Source organism: Tasmannia lanceolata, unplaced genomic scaffold (assembly GCF_043159265.1).
Source record: "Tasmannia lanceolata isolate RefF3 unplaced genomic scaffold, GAP_Taslan_0.1 ptg000037l, whole genome shotgun sequence".
Lineage (NCBI taxonomy): Eukaryota > Viridiplantae > Streptophyta > Magnoliopsida > Canellales > Winteraceae > Tasmannia > Tasmannia lanceolata.
The window spans coordinates 2,035,942-2,062,531 of record NW_027518714.1 but is presented as its reverse complement, the minus strand read 5'-3'; the positions used below and the strand labels follow the sequence as shown (position 1 = coordinate 2,062,531).

General features: G+C 36.7%; 1 protein-coding gene across 2 annotated transcripts; it reads left to right on the top strand.

Annotated features, from left to right (window-relative positions):
* Positions 1–1,516: 1,516 nt before the first annotated feature.
* On the top strand, positions 1,517–25,067 carry LOC143860221 (histone-lysine N-methyltransferase ATX4-like). Of its 2 annotated transcripts, none has more exons than XM_077370785.1 (23): positions 1,517–3,486; positions 3,862–3,917; positions 4,011–4,221; positions 5,757–5,891; positions 6,020–6,088; positions 6,189–6,257; positions 6,393–6,484; positions 6,625–6,717; positions 9,853–9,988; positions 11,562–11,658; positions 11,779–11,878; positions 12,036–12,160; positions 12,433–12,578; positions 12,836–12,940; positions 16,661–16,725; positions 17,220–17,433; positions 18,423–18,509; positions 18,603–18,659; positions 18,755–18,844; positions 22,423–22,509; positions 23,305–23,379; positions 23,522–23,622; positions 24,551–25,067. In XM_077370785.1, the coding sequence occupies exons 1-23, from the start codon at positions 2,491–2,493 to the stop codon at positions 24,639–24,641; spliced, it is 3,297 nt and encodes a 1,098-aa protein (XP_077226900.1). In that variant the 5' UTR covers positions 1,517–2,490; the 3' UTR covers positions 24,642–25,067. The 2 variants fall into 2 exon arrangements, with proteins under 2 accessions (XP_077226900.1, XP_077226898.1); XM_077370783.1 differs by having other exon boundaries at positions 11,553–11,658.
* The last annotated feature ends 1,523 nt before the right edge of the window (positions 25,068–26,590 follow it).

Sequence of the window (26,590 nt, the reverse complement as noted above, 5' to 3'; positions counted from 1 at the left end):
GATAAATATTTCAAGTAAAAATTTTCCTACAAAAAACCTTAGAAAGTTTTAGCTGAAATAATTCACAATTTACTTAAAAAGGGGTTACTGATCATTAGAAAAATCATCTTCAAGAGAAAATGTCAGATGGAAATTTTCATGCTTGCAAAACATGCCTTCTGGGCTGCTACTTTTTTTTCCTGCAATTATCAGATTAAAAACTCTGTCTTTTTCTCTCTATTATTTATTATTTTCTTTATCTAGACTTATTTTTCTGTATGTGATTTTTCTACAAACTTTATCTGCGGTCTGCTGTCATCTTTCACACTTTTGATTTTGAAACATATACCTTTCTCTGAGATGAGATACTAGTCTAGTGGGGCTGTTCTTTATGGGATATCAATCCAGGTTATCCAAGCATAGTTAATCCCTAGTACCCCTGATCCAAGGGTTTCTATTGGCCTGAATAACACCCCATGGGGATAGGAAGCTTGTATTTATTTTATCCTTAGATTTGTTTTCCCTTCTTCCAAGTAGGGTAGCCAATCGCAATAACAGCTTATCCAAGGATTTCTATCCCTGATCAGAACAGCCTCAATAGGAACTATAAATTTAGTTTCCAGTTTCCACGCCTGTTTCTCCTTACATTGTGGGCCCTATTCGCTTGATCTGGACCATCTATCTAATAGGCATATCTTGGATATCTGATGGCCCAAAAAATCCTCCTCTTTTGACTTCTAGTTAAACTTGAATTCATAATCTAAGTTTAACTCATAACTTCTAATTCAACCAGGATTTTAAGAAGCCGTTGTACATAATACTAAAATTTTCTGCATTGCAAAGTATTTTGAGAAAAAATATCCTTAATTTGCTCAAAAATAAATAAAATATTGATTCTGCTTTCAATGAAAATTAGTCATTTAAATATGAAAACACTAACCCAAAAAAAAGGTGAAAAATGGTCATGACTTTAGAATTTATTAAGGCTTTGTTTCTGTCATCCGAAAATGGGGTGTAAAACAAATTTTACTCCCATTTTGGAAAAATTGCCATAAAAATGGTTTTACGCCCATTTTACACAGAGCCTAGCCATGTTTTTTTTATGATAAATCGGTGTCTCCAATTGGAGATGAGGGTGAAGTCATAATATGGACAATTTTTTAAAAATAGCTACAGGAAAAGGCAGTTCTCTCATTAGGATACAAGGGAAATGACACATCCGCCCCTTTCGATCGCCAGGAACACCCCCTGTCAGTGTATCAATGACTAAAGAGGGGCTGTTGTACTTATGTAAGAAGTATTCAATGCCCCTGATTGCCACAGGCATTGACAGGGGTGTTCCTGGTGATCAAAAGGGACGGATATATCACTTCCCGGATACAAACAATAAATTAAGGGAAATGATAAATGCCCCCCTTTTCATCACTTGGTACACCCAGCCCAGCTGCATTGTACGTGGTAATCAGGTCACTTCATTCCTTGAAGTACATCAGCACCTTTTCAGTCATATATACATTGCAGAATAAATTGAGTAAATTGGTTCTGGTTAATGACATACTTCTCAGCATCAATTCTAATTCTTCTGAAGGGGCTGTTTTCTCATGCAGCCAAATGCCTTTCCCCATATTCCCTAGCAAATCCCTTCAAACATCTATTCATTTGTCTCCCACTTTTGAGTCTCAGCTTTCAAACTTAGAGAAACTGAATATCATTCCCAAATAAGGCCCTGTTCGTCTACAAATCCTTCACTTCGATCATAAGCATATTATTCATTAGAAGAGGCACATCCAAATTAAGGCAACGTTCGTTTTATAATATGTAGAAGCTTGACAGTTGCCAATTTGCTTCCATTCCTGAATATCTTAATTCTTGGATGGTATCCATTCGAAAGTAGTACATGTGACAGTCTTTTTTCAGGGCTTATGTTCTTCAACGCTTCTCATTCTTGGCTTTTTAGATGAAAAAAACAAGGATTTGAGAAGAGAATCACTTGGATAATTCATCTTCTACCATAATGAAATTAAAAAGAAAACCATTACTTCTACGTCACGGTATGAAGTGTTATTAATCCATTTTAGTATTCTTTTGCATCAAACCAGAGACGAAGGGTGATGCGTAGAGGAAATTTCCCCACTCTCCCCACCGTCAGGAATCCGCCTATAAATTTCCAATTCTGCGAAAATTTCCGAGATTTTTAATTTCTATCCTCGGAAAGGAATTGAAACAGAATTTTCTTACGCTTTTCGTCTTTCACATTGGACGCAATTTTCCGTGTTTGTTTTTTTCTATCTCCGCATTGAAGGTAGGGTTTCCCGATCAAATTAGGGTTTTCTTATCTACGTGAGAGAAATTAGGGTTTCTTTCTTATAATTCTTTATTGTAAGATGATTATCAAACGGAGTCAGAAATCGAGAATGCCTAGTTTGAAACGCTGCAAAGCCGAAGATATTAGGGTTTCCCTGTCTCCGTGAGAGAAATTAGGGTTTCTTTCTTATAATTCTTCTTCGTGAGATGATTATCAAACGAAATCAGAAATCGAGAATGCCGAGACTGAAGAGATGCAAAGCTGAAGAATCTATTTGCGTCGAAGATAAGAGCTGGGGGAATCGAAAGAAGCGGAAAGCGGAGAGTTATTACCCCCTCGATCTGTTCGGAGAAGTCGCCGCCGGTAGAATTCCGGCATCCTCCGTCGGATTCCGGCGGGGATTTGGCGATGATCACGAGGATTTCAGCAGTGCTGCTGCATCTTGGTGCACGGAAATCTCATACTGTTCAGGCGAGATGGAATACGAGTCAAAGAATCGGGATGGCCGGAGGGATAAGGATTCCGGCGAGGTTCTCCGGCCACCGCTCGTGAAAACGTCTCGAGGACGTGTTCAGGTACTCCCTTCTCGATTTAATGACTCGGTTCTTGAGCCGTGGGGGAAAGACAAACCAGAAACGAAAACCCTAGATTCTAATTCTGATTCTGAAGATGCCATGCAAGAAGGTAGAATTGCTAAAATCAGCTGCAAAAAACCAAAATTTGATGTATCGAGCACCAAATTTGTGCTGAAAAAGGAGAGAGTCAGCTGTAAAGACCCTAATTTTTGGGCATTCTATGAAGAAGAAGAAGAAGAGCGTTATTCTGAGTTTAGAAACTTCGAGGTAAAGAAAAATTCTACCTCGCAAAGTTATCTGACGTGTGTGTCTGATCACGACGCAATGCTAGAAGTCGAGGAGAAGCCTCGCCTATGGATTGGAGTTGATGGATCTCCAAAGATTTTTGATAGGAATGCTGTAGAACGATTGAGAAATGAAGGGGGTGAAAAGAGAAAGGATTTCTATAGGCCGGAGGAGTTTGTTTTGGGCGATATTGTTTGGGCAAAATCGGGGAAGACGTTCCCTGCGTGGCCTGGCATTGTAATTGATCCGATGTTGCAAGCTCCACAAAAGGTTTTGAATTCTTGCATTGCAGGAGCTATTTGTGTCATGTACTTTGGGTACTCTTCAAATGGAAAAGAAAGGGTAAGCCTCTCTCTCTCTCTCTCTCTCTCTCTCTCTCTCTCTCAATGTTTTAAATTTCAGTTTCAGTGTCGGTTTAGGCCACCAACAAAATGGGAATATTTCAGTTTTGGTGGAAATTTCAGTCGAAATCATGTAAAATTTAGACAATTTCGGTGGAAATCTTTTAAAGTTCGTTGAAAATCTCGTAAATAAGCCCGAAATCTTGTAAAATTCCGATTCTATGTGAATTTTGTGTCGGAAACGACACATTTTGGCCGAAATTTTAAACCTCTCTCTCTCTCTCTCTCTCTCTCTCAAATTGTAATTTTCTGTGTTTTGTGGCTACATGGTATTTGTTCCTTTTTTTACTTGAGTCTATATAACTGGTGATGACAGGACTATGCGTGGGTGAAACATGGGATGATTTTTCCATTTGTAGACTATTTAGACAGGTGTGTACTCTTGTTTTTTTATTGTCTATCACTAAAAAAATCAGTAAGAGAGCTTGTTAAAGTGGATTTTCTGTAAAATGCCTGTTTATTTAGGTTTCAGGGCCAGACCCAGTTGTTCAGGAGCAAGCCTTGTGATTTTCGGATGGCTATAGAGGAGGCATTCTTGGCAGAGCATGGTTTCGCAGGGCCGCAGCTGGAGGAGATGATCACAATTGGGAAACAGGCTCGTCATCAGTCTCTTCTTAGAGGGATCCAAGAGGGGACTGGTTCAAACCAGGATCAGGAATGTCACTCTCAGAACCAGGCAAGCTACCTCGAAACCTAGTCATTTCCTTTTTCTTGTTTTTTATTTTTATTTTTTTATTGGTGCTAGACTATAGGAGCCATTTCCTTTTTTTTTTTTTTGGAACAGTTAGATGTAGAACCAGAATTTCATGCTTGTATGTACATCTTGGTACACACGGTAACACAGATTGGTTGAGTCAATCTGTGGTGCCCGGTTCAACATGAGAATAAATAAACCACTAACTAGTAGCCAGAGTAGATTTTATGGCTTGATTATGGGTATGGATCTTGGAAACTGCATTCAATTGTCTAAGTGGCATATTGGGAAAATTGTGTTCAACATCCGTTAAGATTTGTGCCCTTGATAATATAATATGGTATGCCCTGGTTCAACATCTGTTAAGATTTGTACTCCTAATTACGTCTTTAAAAACAGAACACAATAGCTTTTCACCTGCTGCTTAAATCTCTTCTTCCAATGCTTATCGGGTCTGCCTGTCAATTATTATATGTTGTGGTTAACTACCTAGCCTACATTGTTAGGGAAAATCTTGCATCACACATGAAAGGTGTCCGACCCCAACCATCTCACATGTTGTCATGCCTTGCTTTGCAAGTAACTGTCACATGTAAAAATCCCACTTGCACTCCCAATTCCAGAGATCTTTTATCAACACAAAGTAGTGAAGTCTTCAGTTCCTAAGCCAAACCTTAACATATAAAAAATTAAAGATAAATCATCTCAGCTGCATTCATGTAAATACAATATGGCATTCTTAACTTCTCGTGGAGAGAGATTCTGCGTAACTAAGCCTTCTTGGAATATAGGTGGCGATGATGATGCTTTAGAGAATGTATCAGGATCACTTTTTGAAGACCGTATGTTAATTAACTATCATTCCCGAGTTCAAGTTTGGTGTAAATAACCATGAAAAAAATGTGGAATTGAGCTTAATTGACAACTGAATATATTTTTTTCTATTTGCATATTCTCGGACTTTCCATGAAAATAAAGGTTCAGTATGTTCTAGTCATTCTATTATTAAAATTACCAAAAACTGCTTGTCCTAGATGTTGGTATTTTCTACACGAAGCTATATTGACACTTATATTGATTTCTCATTATTTTTGGCATTTAAAGTTGGATATACATTATCTCATTGCTGTAGCTATATGTTTATTTTTCATTGTTTTGGACTATATTTTTTCTACCGAATTGCTTGAATTATCTATCAACTTCATTCTCTGGGCCATTCTTGTTTTTATTGGAACTGTGAGAAATTCATTAGATCAAAACTTCCTGGCTGGTACCATGTGTAGGTTCTCAACTTTTCAGCCGAATTTTCTCTATGTTTATATAGGCTCTTTTTTATCTTTTAATAGTGTTCATAGGGTCATGTGGATAATAGATGACTGGGAATGGCCTTACATTTATCTTTCTACTGCATACTTGGGGTCTCCATTCGAGTTAAATGTTCCACGGCATGGGCATGGTACATGAAATCGAGCTTGTTCAAGTTTATAAATAGATTTATATTTGCTCTTCCTCTTCAGGATCAGGGTAAAAAATTGATACAAACCGACAGTCAACGCTGTGACTGCTGTTCTCTGGAATTTCGACTCAAAAGTACAAAGAAAATGAAGGATTCGATTCCTAAAAGCCAGATCCTGTGTAAACATTGCTCTAAGGTTTGTATGACATGCCTTCTCTTGGGGTACTTCAAATAAATATTTTGCGTGCCACTGTTATGATTGAAGTTGTTATTTATGAATTGCATAATTGAGCTTGTCTATTCATCATCGTACGGTGGTTGCAGTTGTTATCATCTAAACAATATTGTGGCGTATGCAAGGAGATTTGGCATCATTCTGATGGTGGGAGTTGGGTGAGAACCTTCACCATGAATGAGAATTTTAATTTATTCTTTCACCAAAATATACTGTATTATTTATGAGGGTGTTGTTTGGACTTCTTCACTGACATAGGTTCAATGTGATGGATGCAAAGTTTGGGTTCATGCAGAGTGTGCCAACATCTGCAGCGATATTTTCAAGGTTTGACCTTCATGAAATTCTGATGTCGTTGCATGTTCATCATAACCCTTAATGTTTAGAAATTCACGCCCTATCCATGTTTATTTGTTTGAAGAGGGTGAAGATGTTTTACTGACTATACTTTTTATGTTAAAGGATCTAGCGGACACTGATTATTTCTGTCCCGATTGCAAGGCAAAGTTTAATTCTCAATTATCAGATACTGAGACATGGAAACCACAAATTAAGTATGTCTATACCTTTTATACACCTCTTTGTTTTTTTTTTTGGTCAACTTTTCATTCAACATCTGGACATTTGATTCTATTCCACTTGTTTGTTGTTCAATTATTTTTTCAAACTACTGAAGCTATGTCTTTTAAAACAGATCTAATAACAGCGATGGGCTGCAAGCACTACCAGACGAGATAACTGTTGTGTGTTCTGGCATGGAAGGGACATACTTTCCAATTCTCCATTTGTGAGCATTTGAACGGTTCTAGATTTGTAGGTTTAAGGAGAAATAGTTGATATAATTGGTCAATATTTTCTTCTGTGATCAAATTCATTTCTGTTAATTTTTTTTGTCTTTTTGCACCAGAAGTTTTTATTACCATTTTGTCTTATCAAGCACTGATGCTAGTTATAACATGGAAACTGAATAGTTCATTTTGCATCATGAATATACAACCTATGCTGTTGTAGTATTTGTAGAATGTGAATTTTTTTAACAGTGCATTTCATCTATCTAATCTAGTTATCTTCAGTCTCCAATATGCATTGAGAAAGCGAGACCAATAGGATAAAATGAATATAATATTGGAAGGGTATTAACTATTAAGTGTTTTAGGTTTGCGCGCGCGGGGTGGGGTGGGGGGGTGGAGGAGGGATAAGAACAAATATTAGTTATAATAAGTTAATAATAAAATAAGAGTTAATGATAAAAGAGTAAAAGAGGAGCTTAACACAATATTCGATAATCAATGGTATTTCACTTAACGTGGTACAATAATCCCTCGAAGCACCCACATTAAGTCTGACAGTTCTAGCCGTTACGTTTACAAGTGTCCAAAGGAGTGTTGATATGTGTGGACATGCATATCGGTGTAGACACATGTTTGGGAGGGGGATTACAAAAAATATTAGTTAAAGAAGAATTAATAGTGAAATAAGAGTTGATGATAAAAGAGGAGATAAACACACTATTTGATAATAAATAATTTTTTACTTGACAAAGTACAAGAACATCTCGATCCGACCACATTTAGTTTGACAATTCTAGCAGTTCGTTTACAAGTGTCGGAAGGAGTGTAAATACATGTCAGTGTCGACACTTGTTGACACGTCTTCTAAAAATTCAAAGTGTTGACTAAATCATAGCACCAGACGATCTACTGTTCTCATTAATTCTGACAATTCTTCTTATCGTGCTTGATTTATGAGGGCACCGCAACCTCTACCACGTACAACCATGTGAATCTGGATGTGATCCAATTTGATGAAGCAAAATCATATGATCAAATCTGATATATAGGATGAAAATCGAAGCGAAAAGAGGAAAATCGAGTACGAAAAGCACCAAGAAGTGCTTTCTGGTCGTAAGGCCAGTTTGGGGGAGAAAACTCCTCGTTGTTTCTACTTTTAATAAAATTTGGCTACCATATTCTTCTTCTTCAAAAAAAAAAAAAAAAAAACTCCTCTTTGTTTCTTTAAACTTCAATAATCACTTCACTATAATTATAAGGGAATTGCTAGCGTCCATCGCAAAAGTCATTTCATGGCTATATAGGATGAAAATCGAAGCGAAAAGAGGAAAATCGAGAACGAAAAGCACCAAGAAGTGCTTTCTGGTCGTAAGGCCAGTTTGGGGGAGAAAACTCCTCGTTGTTTCTACTTTCAATAAAATTTGGCTACCATATTCTTCTTCTTCTTCCAAAAAAAAACTCCTCTTTGTTTCTTTAAACTTCAATAATCACTTCACTATAATTATAAGGGAATTGCTAGCGTCTATCGCAAAAGTCATTTCATGGCTAGTCTGACATGACAGACCAACCACCTCGTGAATAGAGACAAAAGCTGTTGTCTTCAATCATGAGGTGGCTGGTTTGACATGAGACAGACCAGCTGCGAAATGCCTTTTGCGATGGACCCTAGCAAATCCCTAATTATAAACCCCCTTAAATACTCATGCAGCCCTAAAAAATCATAACCCTTGAAACTAATCTAAGCTCGATCCTTCAAAATACTCTTAGTGAATAATAACATAAAGGCTAACAAACTGATAGTCCCCACCACTTATGTAGAAGACTCACTTAAGCTATCAAGGAAGGTTTTAAGTTTCGGTTTTGGTCGGCACGGAAACGGCATTTCGGTTTCGGTGGAAATTTCAGTGGAAATCTTGTAAAATCATGGAAATGTATGAAAACATATGCAAATGATGAAATTTTAAGATGAAAGTTTGGGAAATGCTAGAATAAGCACAAATGCATACTTAGAAACCATCACATAAGCAAGAAAGCCATTCATAATGGCTTAATGACATCGAACACCTAGTGGCATGCGTTGTCGCACATGTTTGGACAGTAAATTCAATAAAGAAGAACAATGCAATGAAGTATAAGAAAGTACAGTGACCAGTCTCCCCTCCAAGGACCCCAACTCTATCTCTATGTCAATACCACAAAGTTATGAGGTATTATTGCTCTCATGCCATTCTGACATCCCATGCATAAGATACGGTTACTTTGTTGTGTAGTTCAATGATGTTACCCGCCAGATATCATTCTTTACATTAATGAAATAAAATTAAATGTAAATCTTAACATCTTTCCATTTTTTTGTCGTCCTGACCATTCCGGTCGAATTTCGGGAATTTTGGCCTGAACTAATGGCATGGAAGGAATTCGTTGAGATTTCGTTTCCGTGGGGATGGAAACGGAAACATTTCGGTAGTTTCGGGGAAATTTCAGGGAAATTTAAAACCATGCTATTAGGTTATATATTAAGTTTATGATCCATACCATTTTAAGTCAAAACAACCAAATGAAAATAAATGGAACACCCAAGGAAAAGAAAAGAAATATGGCCACTCGTGCTTCTTTTTCCACGGCACTGACTACAATGACTACTGCTCCTACATCATATACTCCTCCATAATGGGAGGACAACTACTTAAGTTTGTTTGGCCTAGCTAGAGCCCAATTAAGAAATTACTATACATTTATTTATTTACTGACTTGTGAAGGATCAAAGTGAATCTTGGATGACTTATTCTTGTCCTGAAAGTCTTTCCTTGTCTTGCATGAATCTTGATTGACTTTGTCTTGTCTTGAAGTTTTTCCTTGTCTTTCTTGAATCTCTTTTGCATGAATCTTGAATGACTTAGTCTTGTCTTGAATGTCTTTCCTTGTCTTTCTTGAATCTCTTTTGCAGTTATCTTTTTGCTTGCCTGATTTCTATTGAACCACTGATGTTGACTTGATTTGAGGCAATTTCTTTGATTTGAATCTTGACTTTTGAGGCTCTGCTTTTCCACGCTCTCCCAAATTAGATTGACTCCTTTGCATTTTCTGTTGAGCTATTTCATCCTATTAATATTTGTTTGGTTCTGTACCAGAGTTGTGTGTGGGTGCAAGTCATGTGAGCCTATGAAGCGGTCACTTAGTAATTGGGAGCGGCACACAGGTTCCAAAAAGAAAAATTGGAAGACTAGTGTTTATGTGAAAGGTTCAGAGCTGTTACTGGAACAATGGGTTTGTACTCGAAGTGGATCTTTGTCATTTTTTAATACTGCTGATTTTCCCCTTTATATTTTTGCCTCATGGAGGATCTCAGTAGTTCCGTTGCTTCTTATCTATAATAAGTTTTCTTTTGCATGAAAATCTGTGCTTGTTCTTTGCGCACTTCCGCCGAGTCTTAAATTTATTAATATCCATGATTGCGGATATTAGTGTCAAGCTACCATCCTGCCCACATGTTGGATTTGTCTTACATATGTTGGTGTGCCTGCTACCTCACGTTTGAAATTCCTGTTTTTCTTGGTCTATTTTTCGTAGAGAAGGGCACACATTACTGACTTTTAATTCATTTTTACTTTTCTTTCACTGAAAAGTATCATCATTTACTCCACTTGTGCTTCATGCTACTAAAACATTAGTAAACCTATTTGTAACCCTGTGAAAAACCTGTTTTGTTTTGTTTTCTTTTCTTTTCCCCTGAAATTTATATTTTTCTGACAACTTACTCTTCTTTTGTTTCTTATTCTTGCTTGACCCAGTTGTTGCTTATGTAAGGTGGATTGCAATCTATTGAGATGATAAAAGAAACTAAGGCACTACCAACCCCCACCCACACACAAACAAAAAATCGAAGAAAAGGAACAACTTTCTCGACAACCTGATTTATGATATATTCTATTCTATGTCTCAGTAATTATGATTTGTTATCTCATTTAATTCTTCCATTATATATGCGTATATAAATGGAAGAATGAATGAGTTAACAAATCTATTTACTGCTACATATATTACATATATAAACAACCTGATTTGTAATATATTCTGTTCTATATCTCAGTTTCTCGGCATGCTTTTCCACTTGGTGTGCTTCTGTATGCTTGTATGGCAGCTTTTGTTTTGCTTGGGGTCATGCTGGTTTCCACTAGTCTATATAAACAACCTCATTTGAAATATATTTTATTCCATATATCAGCAATTGAGATTTGTTACCTAATTTAATTCTTTCATTATAATTCATGTTATAATATATAGGGAAATGATATTTCCACCCCTTCCATCTTATCCACCCCTTTTGGTTGTTTTTTTCCTAGAAATGATTACATTTCCATTCCTTTTTGTTTGACTTTTCAGCAAAAGGGGGTTTACATTAATTTTCTTGTTTTTTTATTGTTCTAGGCTGGCCAAAGTTTTTTGTAAACTGGGCAGTCTGGAGTCTGGACGTGATTTGGATAAAGTGTTTCCGCTTTCATGCTTTGTGTCTGGCCCATATTTTTGAACTGAGTAGATCCAATGTGGTCATTTGGCTTACCTAATTTTCTGGAAGTACTGATCTTGAGTCTAGCTGAAAGTTCGGTCTTTAGCTATTCATCAGTTCTGTAATTGGGTTTCTAATTTGGAACCTGATGTGCATGATGATAATAATTATTTTTCCATTGCTATTTTCCATTCATCAAGATAATTGTCTTGAGTCAGCAATTGGCATGCCTTTATGTTAAATTATAGACTTTGCTTCAGTTTGTTACCTTAAAAGATTTTTGTTCCTATACAATTTTCTTGTTTTTTCTAACTAACTTTGCAGATTATGCAGTTCTCAAGATACAAAGAACTCGCCCTCCTTTCTACAAATCCTGTTAAGCATTCTTCTCTGAAGCTGCAGAAGCAAAAGTTACTTGCTTTCTTGCAAGGTAAACCTTTTGTAAAGCTTCTTATTTATTTGATGAGATGTTTCTGTTGGCACCTTGCGGTATACATGCATACTCTGACTGTTGAACAAACTGTTAAAGCTTGTGATTTCATCATGACAGAAAAGTATGATCCAGTGTATGCTAAATGGACTACAGAACGATGTGCGATATGCAGATGGGTTGAAGATTGGGATTACAATAAAATTATCATCTGTAACAGGTATTTCTAAATTATCCATTGGTTCCTTTGCCTACTTGGTCTTTTTTTTTTTAAGCCGAAGCAAATTTTATCTATCACTAGGAAGTTATTCTTGATTCTAAGTTTTATATCAGAATCACTATGAGATGTATCTCTGATTTATTGATATTTGTTCCAGATGTCAAATAGCGGTCCACCAGGAATGCTATGGGGCGAGAAGCATACCGGATTTTACTTCGTGGGTTTGCAGGGCATGTGAAACACTTGATGTCAAGCGGGAGTGTTGCCTTTGCCCTGTTAAAGGCATGCTTTCGATATTTATAGAATGCTCACCACTTCTTGTTTGAGAGGCTTGTTTTTCAGAAAATGATTTCTATTGCAGTGTTAGATTTAGAAGCACAATGAATTTCTTGAGTCTCGCGAAACATCTCAATGAGTTTGCTTTCTTAAGTTTGAACTCTGATCAAGATACCCGCTTGCCTTTTGCATGCGTTACTGGTTTCATGATCTGTTTTGAAAGAATTATCATATCTTATCAATTTATATTGATATAAACCTTATATTTTATTCTTTAGGGGGTGCTCTGAAGCCATCGGATGTCGATACATTTTGGGTTCATGTCACGTGCGCTTGGTTTCAACCCAAAGTTTCTTTCTCAAGTGATGAAAAGATGGAACCAGCAGTTGGCATCTTGAAAATTCCATCGAATTCTTTTGTACAGGTTGTAATTACATTAGTATAGCTCACCAGAACAACTTTTCAATCTGCCAAAGCTTCTTTAGGATAACACATCTAGCATTAGCTCCTAAAGGATGTTGATGCAGTGTGTGTTATTTGTAATTTCAATTGGGATTCTACATGTTTTATTGTGGGCAGATTTGTTATTTATGCTTGGCATTGTTTGGTTTGGAAGTATGCAAATAGGATTCCTCTATGAATGCAACTTAATGATGGTTTTTTTTTTCCATGGACATATAGGTTTGCGTGATTTGTAAACAGATGCATGGTTCCTGCACACAATGTTGCAAATGTTCTACTTATTACCATGCAATGTGTGCATCACGGGCGGGATACCATATGGAGGTACGTTACCAAATATGGTCATTTATGGTCATTCCGTGATTGTGTGTATTATTTCACTATCTAATTATGATGCAGTAATTTGTCTAGGAAAATACAACCTCAATGTGTGTGGGTCTAATGATCTCGAATTTAGGGAAGCTGGATACCATCTTAATGCCTTTGGGCCATTTCATTCCTAAAACCTAAGCATGTGATTATGTTTTTTCTTTTGGTATTGAGCTTTCCAGTACATAAGTAAATGAAGATTGAAAGGAAACCGAAAAGTGGAAAACAGTAGAGTTGTGGAGGTTTAGGAAGAATTATCTGTGATTCATTGGATGTATTTTACTGGGCATGCTTGTTGTACCATTATAAAAAGGGTTCCTCAGTGTTCTAATCCAGTGAAATTATGCTTATATCCATTTTCTTTTAGGAATTGGTATGGACGCTTTCTTCCTTGTGTAAAATCGTCTCTACATTTCATCAAATACATGTTCTTCTATATGTAAAATCACCCAGGGCTATTACAATGGTAGAAATGCCCAGCAACTAACGTTTTCTTTCCAACATCATCCTTGTAGCCCTCTCTTTCCTTGATCTAATAAAGTGATATCTTTCCAAAAAAAAAAATTTATTTGGTTTTGCTCAATCTTCATAATTCATTCTTTCTCTTACTAATAGAAGTTCTTACTAGGAATTTACCTTCATGATTAAGCTATATACTTTCTACCTTCATGTCGCATTCAGATAAACAGATGGCTGTATGGAAATGATTTGTCTAGTTTATTGGTTTCTTCATTCACATTCAGATTAAGTTACATACTTTCTTCCTTCACTCTTTACAAATTTTCTTATCTTTAGTTTCTTCATTGTTAATGTTGTGCTTTTATAGAACTTGTCTTTGCCTCTTTGGTGTACATGACACACTTCTAGCCTATTTCTCTTGAGTCTTGACCAGGCAAAACAATTAATAACACACCAATTGATGGGCTCCACTCTAGATAGTCATAATGACATTGTGCTAGTGAGATGATACAAGCTGTAGAACCAACGGTGTTGGATCTGAAATGTTGTGCACTTTCATTGCAACTATGAACTTGTATTGGACATTTATGATGGGACTTACTTGATAGCCAACTGGCACATCTTTGTGTTAGAGGTCTGTTACACAGAACATATGCCTATATGCCACCATTTTTAACTGAAAATGTATCATTTTAGCTGGATTGCATCTCACCATTTAAGCAGTCACAAATATTTGTCTCAAGAATTTCTTGGGAAGAGTGTATCTAGGGATATTTTAAAATCTTTTGATTTATTTTCAGGTTTGGATCGGGAAAAAATTGGAAAAATAAAATATTTCAAATTTAAGAACAAAATTAGGACAACGAATAATATTGTGAATTTACAGTCATATTTTCGTCATACTATTGCGGTAAAAAAATAAAATATGAAGTATATTAATGATCTTGCAGAATCTAGGGAAAATTTTGGTATTTTGTCGTTTTTTTAAAAAAAATGCAAAATATTGTAGTACTTTTGAAGACATTTGAGATATTTGTAACTATCCATTCAAAATCCCAAGGCCTATTAAATATCTTTAAAATACTCTAATCACTGGGTTTTTAGCTTGAAGGGAATTTTCATGCAAATTTTATCACTAGATGAAGCCATTATTATCCGAAAGTTACAACATTCGTCAACGTTTTTAATTTCATTCTCGTATTATGGTCATGTTACGTTCTTTATGTTATTAGTTTCTGCATGCCAAATTATGGAGATAATTCTTTAGCAGGTTTGTCAGCTTCGCCTAATTGCTTGGTTTCTTCTTTAACTTTAAAACATGGTTTTAAATTTCGGTTTCGTTACCCATTTCGGTCTCGGCCGAAATCCGAAATTCCAGTCCGAAATCTGGTAAGCATTAAAAATATTATTTAATTACATACCAAATTTCGGCTAATATGTTATATTATTTAAAAAAATGGATTTTAAAGTTTAAAAATTCGAAATTCCCAAAACCACTGCAACCAAATCAACGACAATCATAGAGAGAAAATCCGTCACCGATTTAATCTCTGCATCGATGGGAAAGAGATCCGACGATTCAACAGCATAAAGCCCTCGTACAAGCAGATCTATGCACCAAAACGATCAATCTTTCACCTGTTTAATGGCCGCAGAAAGGAGAGAGAACGAACGATTTGATTGATAATCAAAACCCTAGATTTCAGAGGATTTTCTTAGAGAAAGGTAAAGGTGAGAAAAAAATGGAGATTTGTTGCCAACTTGCCATAAATCTATGGCTTTTTTGTAGTTGACCACCACCTATCCCTATATATGGAGGAATAATCGGTATACAGCAGTGGCTGTATATTGTAATTAAGATGATGTTTTGAGGATATTTTAGTAATATGTGAGAAGGGTGAGCAAAGATTCCTTACGCGTGTGCGGTTTTATAGCCTTGAGGTTGGTTGTGTCCGATTGATTACCGACAACTGCCCCCTTGGAAGGAGCTACAACGAATTAAAAAATTAGTTATTGGGGATAAATGATAAAGCTAACGTGGATTTTTTAAGTGATGAAAATGCCCTTTAGAATTAATGTAGTAATAAAGCCAGCGAAATTTCGGCTGAAATTTCAGCGAAATAATGTAACATTTCGAGTATAGTTGATTTTGGTTTCAGTGTTGACTGAAATTTAAAACCATGCTTTAAAATATATCTCATTCCTTCTTAATGTCATGGTTTTAAATTTTGACCGAAATTTCGGATTTTGGTCAACACCGAAACCGAAATCAAATATACTCGAAATGTTACATTATATCGCCGAAATTTTGGCCAAAATTACCGAAATTTCGCTCACTTTATTACTACATAAATTCTAAAGGGCATTTTCATCACTTAAAAAATCCACGTTAGCTTTATCATTTATCCCCAATAACTAATTTTTTAATTCGTTGTAGCTCCTTCCAAGGGGTAGTTGTCGGTAATCAATTGAATACGAAACCAACCTCAAGGCTATAAAACCGCACACACGTAAGGAAGCTTTGCTCACCCTTCTCACATATTACTAAATTATCCTCAAAACATCATCTTAATTACAATATACAGCCACTGCCGTATACCGACTATTCCTCCATATATACGGATAGGTGGCAGTCAACTACAAAAAAACCCTAGATTTATGGCAAGTTGTCAACAAATCTCCATTTTTTTCTCACCTTCACCTTTCTCCGAGAAAATCCTCTGAAATATTGGGTTTTGATTATTAATCAAATCGTTCATTTTCTCTCATTTCTGCGGCCAATAAACAGGTGAAAGATTGATCGTTTTGGTGCATAGATCTGCGTGCACAAGGGCTTTATGTTGTTGAATCGTCGGATCTCTCTCCCGGCGATGCAGAGATTGAATCGGCGACGGATTTTCTCTCTATGATCGTCGTTGATTTGGTTGCAGTGGTTTTGGGAATTTTAAACTTTAAAATCCATTTTTTAAAAATAATATAACATATTAGTCCGAAATTTCATACGTAATTAAATAATATTTTTAATGCTTACCGGATTTCGGACCGAAATTCAATTTTGGATTTCGGCCGAGACCGAAATGGTTACCGAAATTTAAAACCATGCTGAATGTACAATGACCTTGAAACATGAAAATCCCATAATTATTGAGTCTGATGTTCCAAAATTATTTGTTTTTACATGGCGGCTTGATTTATACTATGCTTGTCAAATTGCAGTTGAACTGCTTGGAGAGAAATGGGAAACAGATAACGAAAATGATTTCATATTGCTCTTTTCACAAGTAATGTTCTCTCTCTCTCTCTCTCTCTCTCTCTCTCTCTCTCTCTCTCTCTCTCGCAAGCCTCTTTTCCTCCGTTTGTGTGTGTGTGCGTATGTTTCTCTTTTTTGTCTTTCCACACACACATGAGGAATAATCCAATACTTACTCTCTTTTCATAATCCAATACTTGTTTGGTATTGCTGCTCCTCTCTTTAATTTACACTTTCTGATTGACTGGTACAATTCTCAACAATCTATCAACAACCAATGTGATAAGTATAAAATAAATAGATGATTGTTAATAACAAGCAAGGGAGACCTTTTTTACCGGCTGGTGGTTGGATGCCTTTTGGGTTGGTGGAAATGATGGGCCCCCCTGACATGATATGGGCATCACCACTTGTTTGTAAATGCTCGCATCTATCTCACTGTTGGGAGTGGGTAGAGGACCTGAAACTTAGCTATCCATGTAATGATCTCTGCTTTCTTTTTTCATTATTTCATCTGCTGTGCAGGACTCCAAACCCGGATACTGGTTTAATCATACGCACCCCTCTAGGTGTTTTCTCTACCAGAAGCTTGCTCCAAACAAAGGAAAAGCGGATTGCTTCAAGGCTAATTTCCAATAGAATGAACGCTCCACCAGAATCAGTTTTAGAAACTCAACAGTTTGAGCCTGAGTCATCATCTGCCGCAAGGTGCCGGATCTTTAAAAAGTTTGGAAAAAAGGTACACCATATATAAAACTTACATGTGTCATCGAAGTAAATCTTCTGTTTGTATCTTTTTCATTGGTTGCTTGCATCTTGATGCATTCATATGTCTTCCATTCACATGTAATTAGTAATTCTTCATTGTTCCAGTCCAAGTTAATAAAATACACTATGTTTTCTGAATTCTTTAAATTGAAAGAAACTTTAGAAACCCCAATGAGTTTGGGTAAATGGATAAAGCATCTTGAATGTCTGAAATTGGCCTTAGTATTCTTCTCTACTATGGTACTCCCCTCATCATGCCGTGGGTAACTTACCGACATCAATTTAAGTAATTAGTGGAGTCGGGCTGTTCTGCAATTTGTGTTCCATTTAACTAGGATGTGAAAAATACTAGTTATTAAATGGACAAAAATAGATATCCTAATGCCATTAAAAAAATCAAAATAAATAAATGGATATCCTAAAGAAACTCCTGTTATACTTCTTTATGGATTAATGCAAAGTTATCTATATGCTTTGTTCAAGTCTTGTCGTTTTAAAGTCAATCATCTTCTGTTTTATCAATAAAGAAGCTTTAATAAAAGGTGTGTATTAAAGTATCAAAGAGATTCTCTGTGTGTTCTATCTTCTTGTTATGATGAGACTTTTATGCTAATGTGGCACTGTATAGTTGTATAGTCACAGGAATATGTAAATTTTGTCAAGTTCTTGGTGCTTTTCATTTACCAATCTAGCAATTGAAAATGTTGGGACTTTAGAGTGATTTTTGTTTTTGAATGGCTGTGATTGGTTGCTATATATTCATTGTTTTCATCAATTTAAGAAAACAAATAATTCAGTATGTTCCCTTTTTTCCATTCTTGCAGTGGTTCTTACTACTGCTCCATAAAAGCTGACTTCTTCGTTTTTTATTTTTTCAAGCTTAATATCTTCTATTTTTCTTTCTAATACCATCGTTCAGATCTCTCTGTATCTTCTTATTTTTATTTTTCTGCTTGCTAGAGAATGCGAGAAGAGGCAACTGCTCACAGAATAAATGGGCCATGTCATCATTCTTTAGATGCGATTGAAAGATTGAATTTCTTTAGGGTAATTATCTGTTCTGTTATCTTTTAGGGGTTTCATATTTTCTATTATTCGTTTAACTGGATCCTGAAAGGTGCGTGCTTGTTATTTCCGCAGGAAGAAAAGAATCCCAGTTCCTTTTCTACATTCAGGGAACGACTTAAGTACTTGCAGGCAATTCATCTACCCCTTTAATGTTATATTACCACCTTACTGATTAATCTTTTGACTCTATTCTCATCATTATACATGTTTATTCATGTGTCTAGTTAACTGAACAAAGGCGGGTTTGCTTTGGTCGATCTGGAATACATGGATGGGGCCTCTTTGCTCGTAGGAAAATTCAAGAAGGAGAGATGGTAGTCCTCGACACTATATTGTAGTCTCTAAAAGTGCTTTTTTTTTTTCTTATTCTATGTTTGATAATATTGGTAAACATCATGCAGCATAAGTTTCTACTTATATGTTAACATTTAGTGGCCTACGAATCCTTTTCTTGAAGAATATGTTAGTAATATTTTGTGTGGAGGGTTTTTTTTCAACCTCTTTGGTGTGTTAATTAAGTGCCAGACGCATAATTTGTTCACTGACGCCAGCAATTATCAGAGTCCTGGATTTCCTCACTGCTGGAAAGTTCACCCATTTGTAGAACTTTTGGAACATAAATAAATATTCTAGCTGCTTTCAGATTCAAATCATTGTCTAGATTTGGAAGCTGAAGGGCTGGAGCGGTAATGCATGAGCATCAATCCACGAACGAGAGAACAGTGGGGTATTTGTGTGCCCATGTGTGTATGTAGGAAATATCTTTTAAGATGAACATCATTTTTGCTAAGGGAAACGACCATGTACAGTATGGCCCCACTTCATGATGATATCTCTGTTCTGCGTCAAACCTAGACCCCCTAGGTCGCCCTTTGATGGCCAATTAGATCAATGGTCCCGATCACCAAGCACACATTTCACGTGTTAATTAGATCACGATTGCTGTTGTTCGTCAAGATGAGTTCATCTTGTGAGTTGATCTCTCTCTCTCTCTCTCTCTCTCTCTCTCTCTCTCTCTCTCTCTCTCTCTCTCTCTCTCTCTCACGCACGCACGCACGCACGCACGCGCACACACAGAGACAGAGAGAGAGAGAGAGAGAGAGAGAGAGAGAGAGAGAGAGAGAGAGGTTCCTGCACTTGAGCGCAGATAGCTTATCTGCGCTCGAGTGTAGGAAACAAGAGTGGGGCCACATTGTTGGGGTGATCCTAAGCATTCATTTGAAAGGCCCCATCATGGAGGGGGTGTGTACCAAAAATCAGCTTCATTGGATCATCATAGGGTGTCCATTTGTGGGAGTGAAAATGGATAGATACTGTTTGCCCACTAATCTGCCCATTTTTTCACTCCACAAATGGACACCCTAAGATAATCCAATGGAGCTGATTTTTGGTGGACACCCTATCCATGAAAGGGCCTTCCAAATGAATGCTTTGGATCCTCCCAACAATGTGGGCCCAACCCTATTTTTGCACTCGAGCGCAGAAACCCTTTACTATATATATATATATATATATATAAGGAAAAGTGATCCTACTCGGTCGAGTAGATAAGCTTATCTACTCGGTCAGGTTAAAAACAGTGTGGGCCCACATTGTTTAGGTGATCCAAACCATTCATTTGTGTGTGTGTGTGTGTGTGTGTGTGTGAGAGAGAGAGAGAGAGAGAGAGAGAGAGAGAGAGAGAGAGAGAGAGAGAGAGAGAGAGAGAGAGATCATAATCTGCACTAAATAAAGCGATGTATAATTTTGTTGTTTAATTAGTAAAATCTTTATATATGCAGATATGTAATTATAAATAACAATGTGTTAATGGAGATTGGAAGATAATTAAATATATATATAAGAAGTTTTTGTACATATACCATACCGCTGAAAGTCATGCAGAAGTTTCTAATACAAATACCCATGTATATTGATTAAGAAAAGGAAAAAATAGAAGACATGTAGTGATTTATGATTAAGTGCGTACATTGATTGTGTAGGTTCAGATTTGGTGTATTGCATGGTATATGTAGCTTTTCTGCCATTAAAATATCAAGTGAAAAGTTGTGGTTAGTGTGATCTGTGAAGTTGTAATTCACACAACAGTTGACCACTTCTGATTTATGGGTTTAATACCAAAAAAAAAAAAAAACTATGGGTCCTAGGACTTTACCAAATCTATACATAGTGAATGCACTTATCCTTTTTGACCTGTGTTAGTACTTTATGACCAGAAACTTCTGGTGAGGGTTTACCGACTTTCAATTGATCAAAACTGATCAAATAGTTAACCACCCATTGATTTCAAGACAACATAAAACATCCAGCAATAGTCCTCCAAAACAAGCATAAAGTCTATTTAAATTCTCTAGTTAACCTTAAAAGTCCAAACTAATCTTAGTTGTTGATTAGTTCTGAAAAAAAAAACTGCAATCTCAAACTCAAGAGAATTCAAATCTTGACAGAAATAAAACCCTATGAGTCTGTTCCAACTTGATGGATCACTTCCCTATAGAATTCTCTGAATTCATCTTGAACACGTCCTAAAGCTATTCTATAATATAAACCTGTTCTCCAAGCAACTAATCAAACATTTTTTGGTAAATAAGCTGGCTTGAACCAACAACCTCTTATTTTCTAATAAAGTCTCCAAGTTCTGCCCCCACATGCAAAAACCGTACAGTATGCTCCCCCTTAATAACTATTTTGGATTTGCAACACTGAGGTCCTCTCCAAGCCACCCAACCTTCTTTTCTAGCACTGTTGGGGTTGGCACCGTGGTTGTTTCTCTTAATCATCAATTCCAGGTTATGGGCCAATTCATCAATGAGTCTTCAAAGAAGGTGTGCTATTCTTGAAGTGGACAGACCAAAGAGCATAATACATTCTGTACAATCTCACAGAGAATACGAATATTCATATATTGAACCCATTGATGTTATGATCCCTTTGTATGCTATCCAACAAGCAGGGTATGAATATAATTCATCGATCACAGAAAGACTCTACATTGTAAAGAACTACAGATCAATCCTGGGACAAAAATGGAAGGGGACTTACTTAATGTCATTAGATGGATGAGAGGTTCAAAAGCAGTACCTTGGAGGTTTTCCTCTTTATTTGATACAATTAAGGATAGAATTGCTGGGGCATCCATGTCGTTCTATCATGTTAGGTGGTCGGCAAATGGTGAGGCGGACATGTTAGCTAGAGAAGGGATGTCAAAAGAGAACATAGAGCTCTTCGATTTCCTCCCTCCCTAGGTAGTTGAATGATGTATTTTTTAGATGTTTCCTTTCTATGCCTACCTTTGTATTTTCTGGGACCCTCTCGGTCTCTTTTCTGTTATTGAAATTCTTTTGCCATACAAAAAAAAAAAATCCTGGGACAGAAATGGCTCCAAGACTAGGTTATCAAACCTTCAGATCAAATTTCACAAATTGGGTGAGTACACGTGTCGAAAGTATCCTTTATAATACAACATAAAATATCTTACAGAATGGCATCCCTCAGTTGTCTGTACACCTACATTTTTGTTGTTGTGAGTACATGTGTCGAAAGTAAGTTTATTTGCTTTACTTTTCTTTCTTTTTGTTTAGAGCCTCAAATATTGTGCCAATTCTAAAGCTAGGGAAATTGTTAGTTCCTTGCGCAATTGGAGCTGGGACCAAAGCTGATTTTTATATGTACATATTGACAAATGGATCGCCTCTCTCTCCCTCTCTCCCTATAATTATGTTTAACTATTGTCTTCATCTGTATAATCTTATACAAGTTAGATTTGATTTATTGGTGGATTAGATATCTGATGTTTACCGTAATCTAGTTTTGCTATTATTGCTTACTCAGAAATGGAATTTAACCCCTTCATGTTCCATCTATGAGATAAAACCCCTATTCATGCATGCAGATTCTTGAGTATCGTGGTGAACAGGTTAGGCGTAGTGTTGCAGACCTGAGGGAGGCACAGTATCGGTTGCAAGGCAAGGACTGTTATGTGAGTCTCTCTCTCTCTCTCTCTCTCTGGGTGGGTGGGTGGGTGTGTGTGTGTGTGTGTGGGTGGGTGGGGGGGGGGGGGGGGGAGGGTTGGGTGGTTGGGATATTGTTTCCAGTCCTGAAACGATTATTACTTTTGAAAACTCCGAGTAGGGATAGATTGAATTGAGCTGTCTCATTAGCATTAAGGGTCAGCTCAATTAAAATATAGGAATATTAAAAGTTGGAATAAATTTAGGTAAAAAATCATGGAAATATATTATACTTAGATGCACAATAACCATTGTATTGGCGATTATATACACTTCAATCATATTTACTATTATTTTCTTTTACTTCTTTCCGAAGTAATATATCAATAAGTTTGCACCTCCACGAGTTTTTGATTTTATTCAATAAATAGTTTAATTTCTTGAAAGGCCCCCTTTTTTTGCTTTTTTTTTTTTTTTTTGGGTGGGGGTGGGGGTTGCATTTCCACATAGATTAACACAGAATTAGATACCATGACTGTGGTTCTTAGTTTGAGTATACCATAGAACTTCGCATCCATCTTAGCAAGCTTTCAAGGCCTTGTACCAAGCTTATCAAAATTTTATTAGAATGATCGAGAGCTTCTTGACTCTCTAATTATGTTTTTCGGCTTTCCCAGCATATGCAATTGTTATGGTGTTGAATTGTTGCTGGTTGTTTTTTTAGTATTTCGAGCAGTTTTGGATATGGTAGATTCTTGCTTCCAAATAGTCCTTGAATCAAATCTGTTGCTAACACGGAAAACTATTGAATCTTTCATCTGCAGCTGTTTAAGATAAGTGAGGAAGTAGTCATTGATGCCACAGAGAAAGGGAACATTGGACGTTTAATCAATCATTCTGTAAGTTATTGATATTCAAGTTTGACCATTCTTTCTCCAGATTTCCAAGATTTTTGTGTATGCTTGCCATAGTATTTCTGAACTCCTTTGATTTTAGTAGATAATGCTTTTGATTTATTTATTTATTTTTGGCTCATTACAGTGCATGCCAAACTGCTATGCGAGGATCATGAGTGTGGGTGGTGAAGAGAGCCGGATCGTACTTATTGCTAAGTCAAATGTTTCTGCTGGCAACGAGTTAACGTATTACCCCTTAACTCTCTCCTACTTCTTGAGTACTCTAGGTTTGAATTTGCTTTGCTTGAGATTTATACTTGCCGATTCTGTCACATGGGCCAGGCCAGACCCAATTTCAGCTGGACTTCAAAGTTTCTATAGTTTTTCATGTCATTTGGGGTTTGATGCATAGTAACCTTGGGTAGTTTGGGGCTTAATGATGAATGAATCTGCTTCCATTCAACCCATTTTGTCTGGTTTAAGTTAGGTCGTCTTAAGTTTAGGGGCATTGTTTCTCCAGATCGACAAATTTCAGGTTCTTCATTTCTTTGACCCAGCATTAGTCCAGTACTCTGTCACCTTATAGTCGGGTTGTTTCACTGATACATGTATCCATGTGTTGGTAACAGTAGTCATGCTAATGTCCAGAAATCCAAGTAGCTTGTTTGTGGTTTCTTTCATGTTCTATGTATGGATTAGAGTTCTTCACAAAGGGTCTAACGAGTTTCCTATATTTGCTTGGTAAATATCATATATGCCCATACAGAACTTATTCTCCTTCATGTTTCATATTTCGCCTATGTTACACGGATTCTTCTGAAAAGGCATAGTATCCTTGTTGGGTTCCAATACTTCATGATTCACTCCCACACTTCTAGATCTCTTTATCTCTTTTTTTCTTAATACTAGTACCCCAACTTTACAATTATTGTATGTTTTGACTTTATAGATCTTAATAGTAAGTTTTTATACAAATATAAAATATCATATTTACTTGTTTTAATCATATTATTATGTAAAAAAAAGAAAATGTAATAATTAATGAAGATATTTTCACAAATCCAGTGTTTCACATGGGCACTGACTCACAAGTTCCCATATTGCCCCATGCATGACAATCTGTCCTGGATTATGTTGTTCTGCTTACTTTTTCTCATTCTTAATGTGTTTACAGGTACGACTACTTATTTGATCCTGACGAAAGTGATGAATCGAAAGTCCCCTGTCTCTGTAAAGCTCCAAATTGCCGGAAATTCATGAATTAGTTCTTGCTAATCCACCATTTCTTACACTAACATGAAGCCATACTCCATTACATGAAGCCATACAGAATTTGTTCTTCTTTATATTCTTTGCTCCATATTTTTTTTCCATTGTTTTGATAACTCTTTCGAGGAAATAAGAAAGGTCGAGGTTGCAGGCAGCCAAGCTGGTGGCAGTTATGTAAATACAAATATTGGTACAAATGAAGTACCAGAGCCATTGATGTATCCATACACAGCTGTTAATTTTATTCAAAGCCATTCATTTCAAAACCTCCATTGGAAATTTGTGTGAATCCATGTACATGAGAGAGATGTGCTTATTACTCGTGGAAAGTATGAGATAACCCCATAAATCTTGAAGAGAAACTGTAAGTATTTTAGGCCTTGTTTGGTTTGCAAAAACATGGAAATTCTTTGTTTCCACGATTTAGGGTTAGTTCCAAAGTTATTTTTCTTGTGAAAAACAGTAGGAAATTTGATAAATATTCCCTTTTGTTCACCAGGGACTCCTAGCGCCAGTGTACTGGCAATCTAACCCACTGGATTCTGACACATCAAGTACATTAGCCCCCCCCTTTAGTCATTGATACACTGGCGCTGGGTGACCCAAGTAATCAAAAGGGGTGTAAATATCACTTCCCATATTTTATCTTTCAGTACTTTTCTACAAAATTCTTGACCTTAATGAGAAGAGGATTTTCATGAGTCGGGAGCTGCGTGCTTTTTATTTGTTATTGTTAATCGTGCGTGTGTGAGAAGAGGGAGTCAGAGCTAAAGAGATGTACGACGATAAGTTCAACTCGAGTAGGGTTTGATCGGGTTGAGACCAAATCTAGCTCAACTCGAGGTTGCAATTCCTAAATGCTAACCCGATCCCCAAGTCTCTCAACCTTAATGCAACCCATCTAACCTGCTTTTTTACCTAATAGGGTTGGGTTGGGCTGGGGTTGGCACAGGCAAAAACAGAAAACATACAAAAATAAAATAGACTTCCGAGATTTTGAAAACCACGATAAAATTAGAGGACGGGCTTGGTTCAGGTCGGGTTGAGTTGCCAAGGTCTCAGTCAAACCGAAGCTGAAATTAATTCTTGTTGGCTTTTCCCAACCCTAACCCAATCCAACCCGAGGAAATGCCAACCCAGCTTGTGCCGAAATCGGGTTGAACCAGTTAGGTTCAGTTTGAGCCCAACTACCCATAGTTTCTTGAGTATAACTTGGGTAAAAAAATCCTAAAAGAACCCTGTAAATTTGGAACCATTGTAGAGTAAACTGCCACACCTAATTTAAAAATCAAAGTATTGAAAGAAAATAAGAGAAAAAAGAAAGAAAATTTTGATTGCATGACCAATCATAGCTGGTGTACAGAACATCAGCCTCTTGTCATTGTATAGCTACTTTTGTTATTGGTCTCTGCCGATGGAGGAAAGTAAGAGGGACAAGTCATTTCGAGGTAAAATGAACAGTCCATTTCATAAGGGCGATGATATTTTCATCCCCTCCGTACGCATGCGGCCCCTTATAACGTGATTTGACGTTTATACACGTTATAAGGGGGCGCATGCGTACTGGGGTGAAAATATCATCTCCCTTCATAATTAGTATCTACGACTAAAATGACTGATTTTTCATTGAAATAAAAAAAAGAAGAGAAAAGCCCTAAAAATAGAAAATTGGCAAACATTTTAATAAATTGGCCAAAATGCCCTTATCTCATAGAAAATGACAAGATGCTAGTATCTTGTAGAAAATAACTAAGGGCCCGTTTGGATACCTCCCATTTTGTATTTGGATTTGGAATTGAGTTTTGAATACAAAATGAGTAGATCCGGCAACTCATGGAGAGAGAGAGAGAGAGAGAGAGGGAAGGGGGTACTTCCTAGTGGAGAGGAGAGGTTGAGGAGCAAAAAGGGTGAAGGATTTCCAATTTTCTTATTTCCACAGCATATT

What these genes read in the sequence shown, in the direction of transcription:
- LOC143860221 (XM_077370783.1), top strand. Translation starts at nt 2,491, where the DNA reads ATGATTATCAAACGAAATCAGAAATCGAGAATGCCGAGACTGAAGAGA. An exon ending in CTTCAAATGGAAAAGAAAGG is followed by an intron (nt 3,487 to 3,861) that starts GTAAGCCTCTCT and finishes TGGTGATGACAG; the next exon opens with GACTATGCGTGGGTGAAACA. An exon ending in AAAGATTGAATTTCTTTAGG is followed by an intron (nt 18,510 to 18,602) that starts GTAATTATCTGT and finishes TTATTTCCGCAG; the next exon opens with GAAGAAAAGAATCCCAGTTC.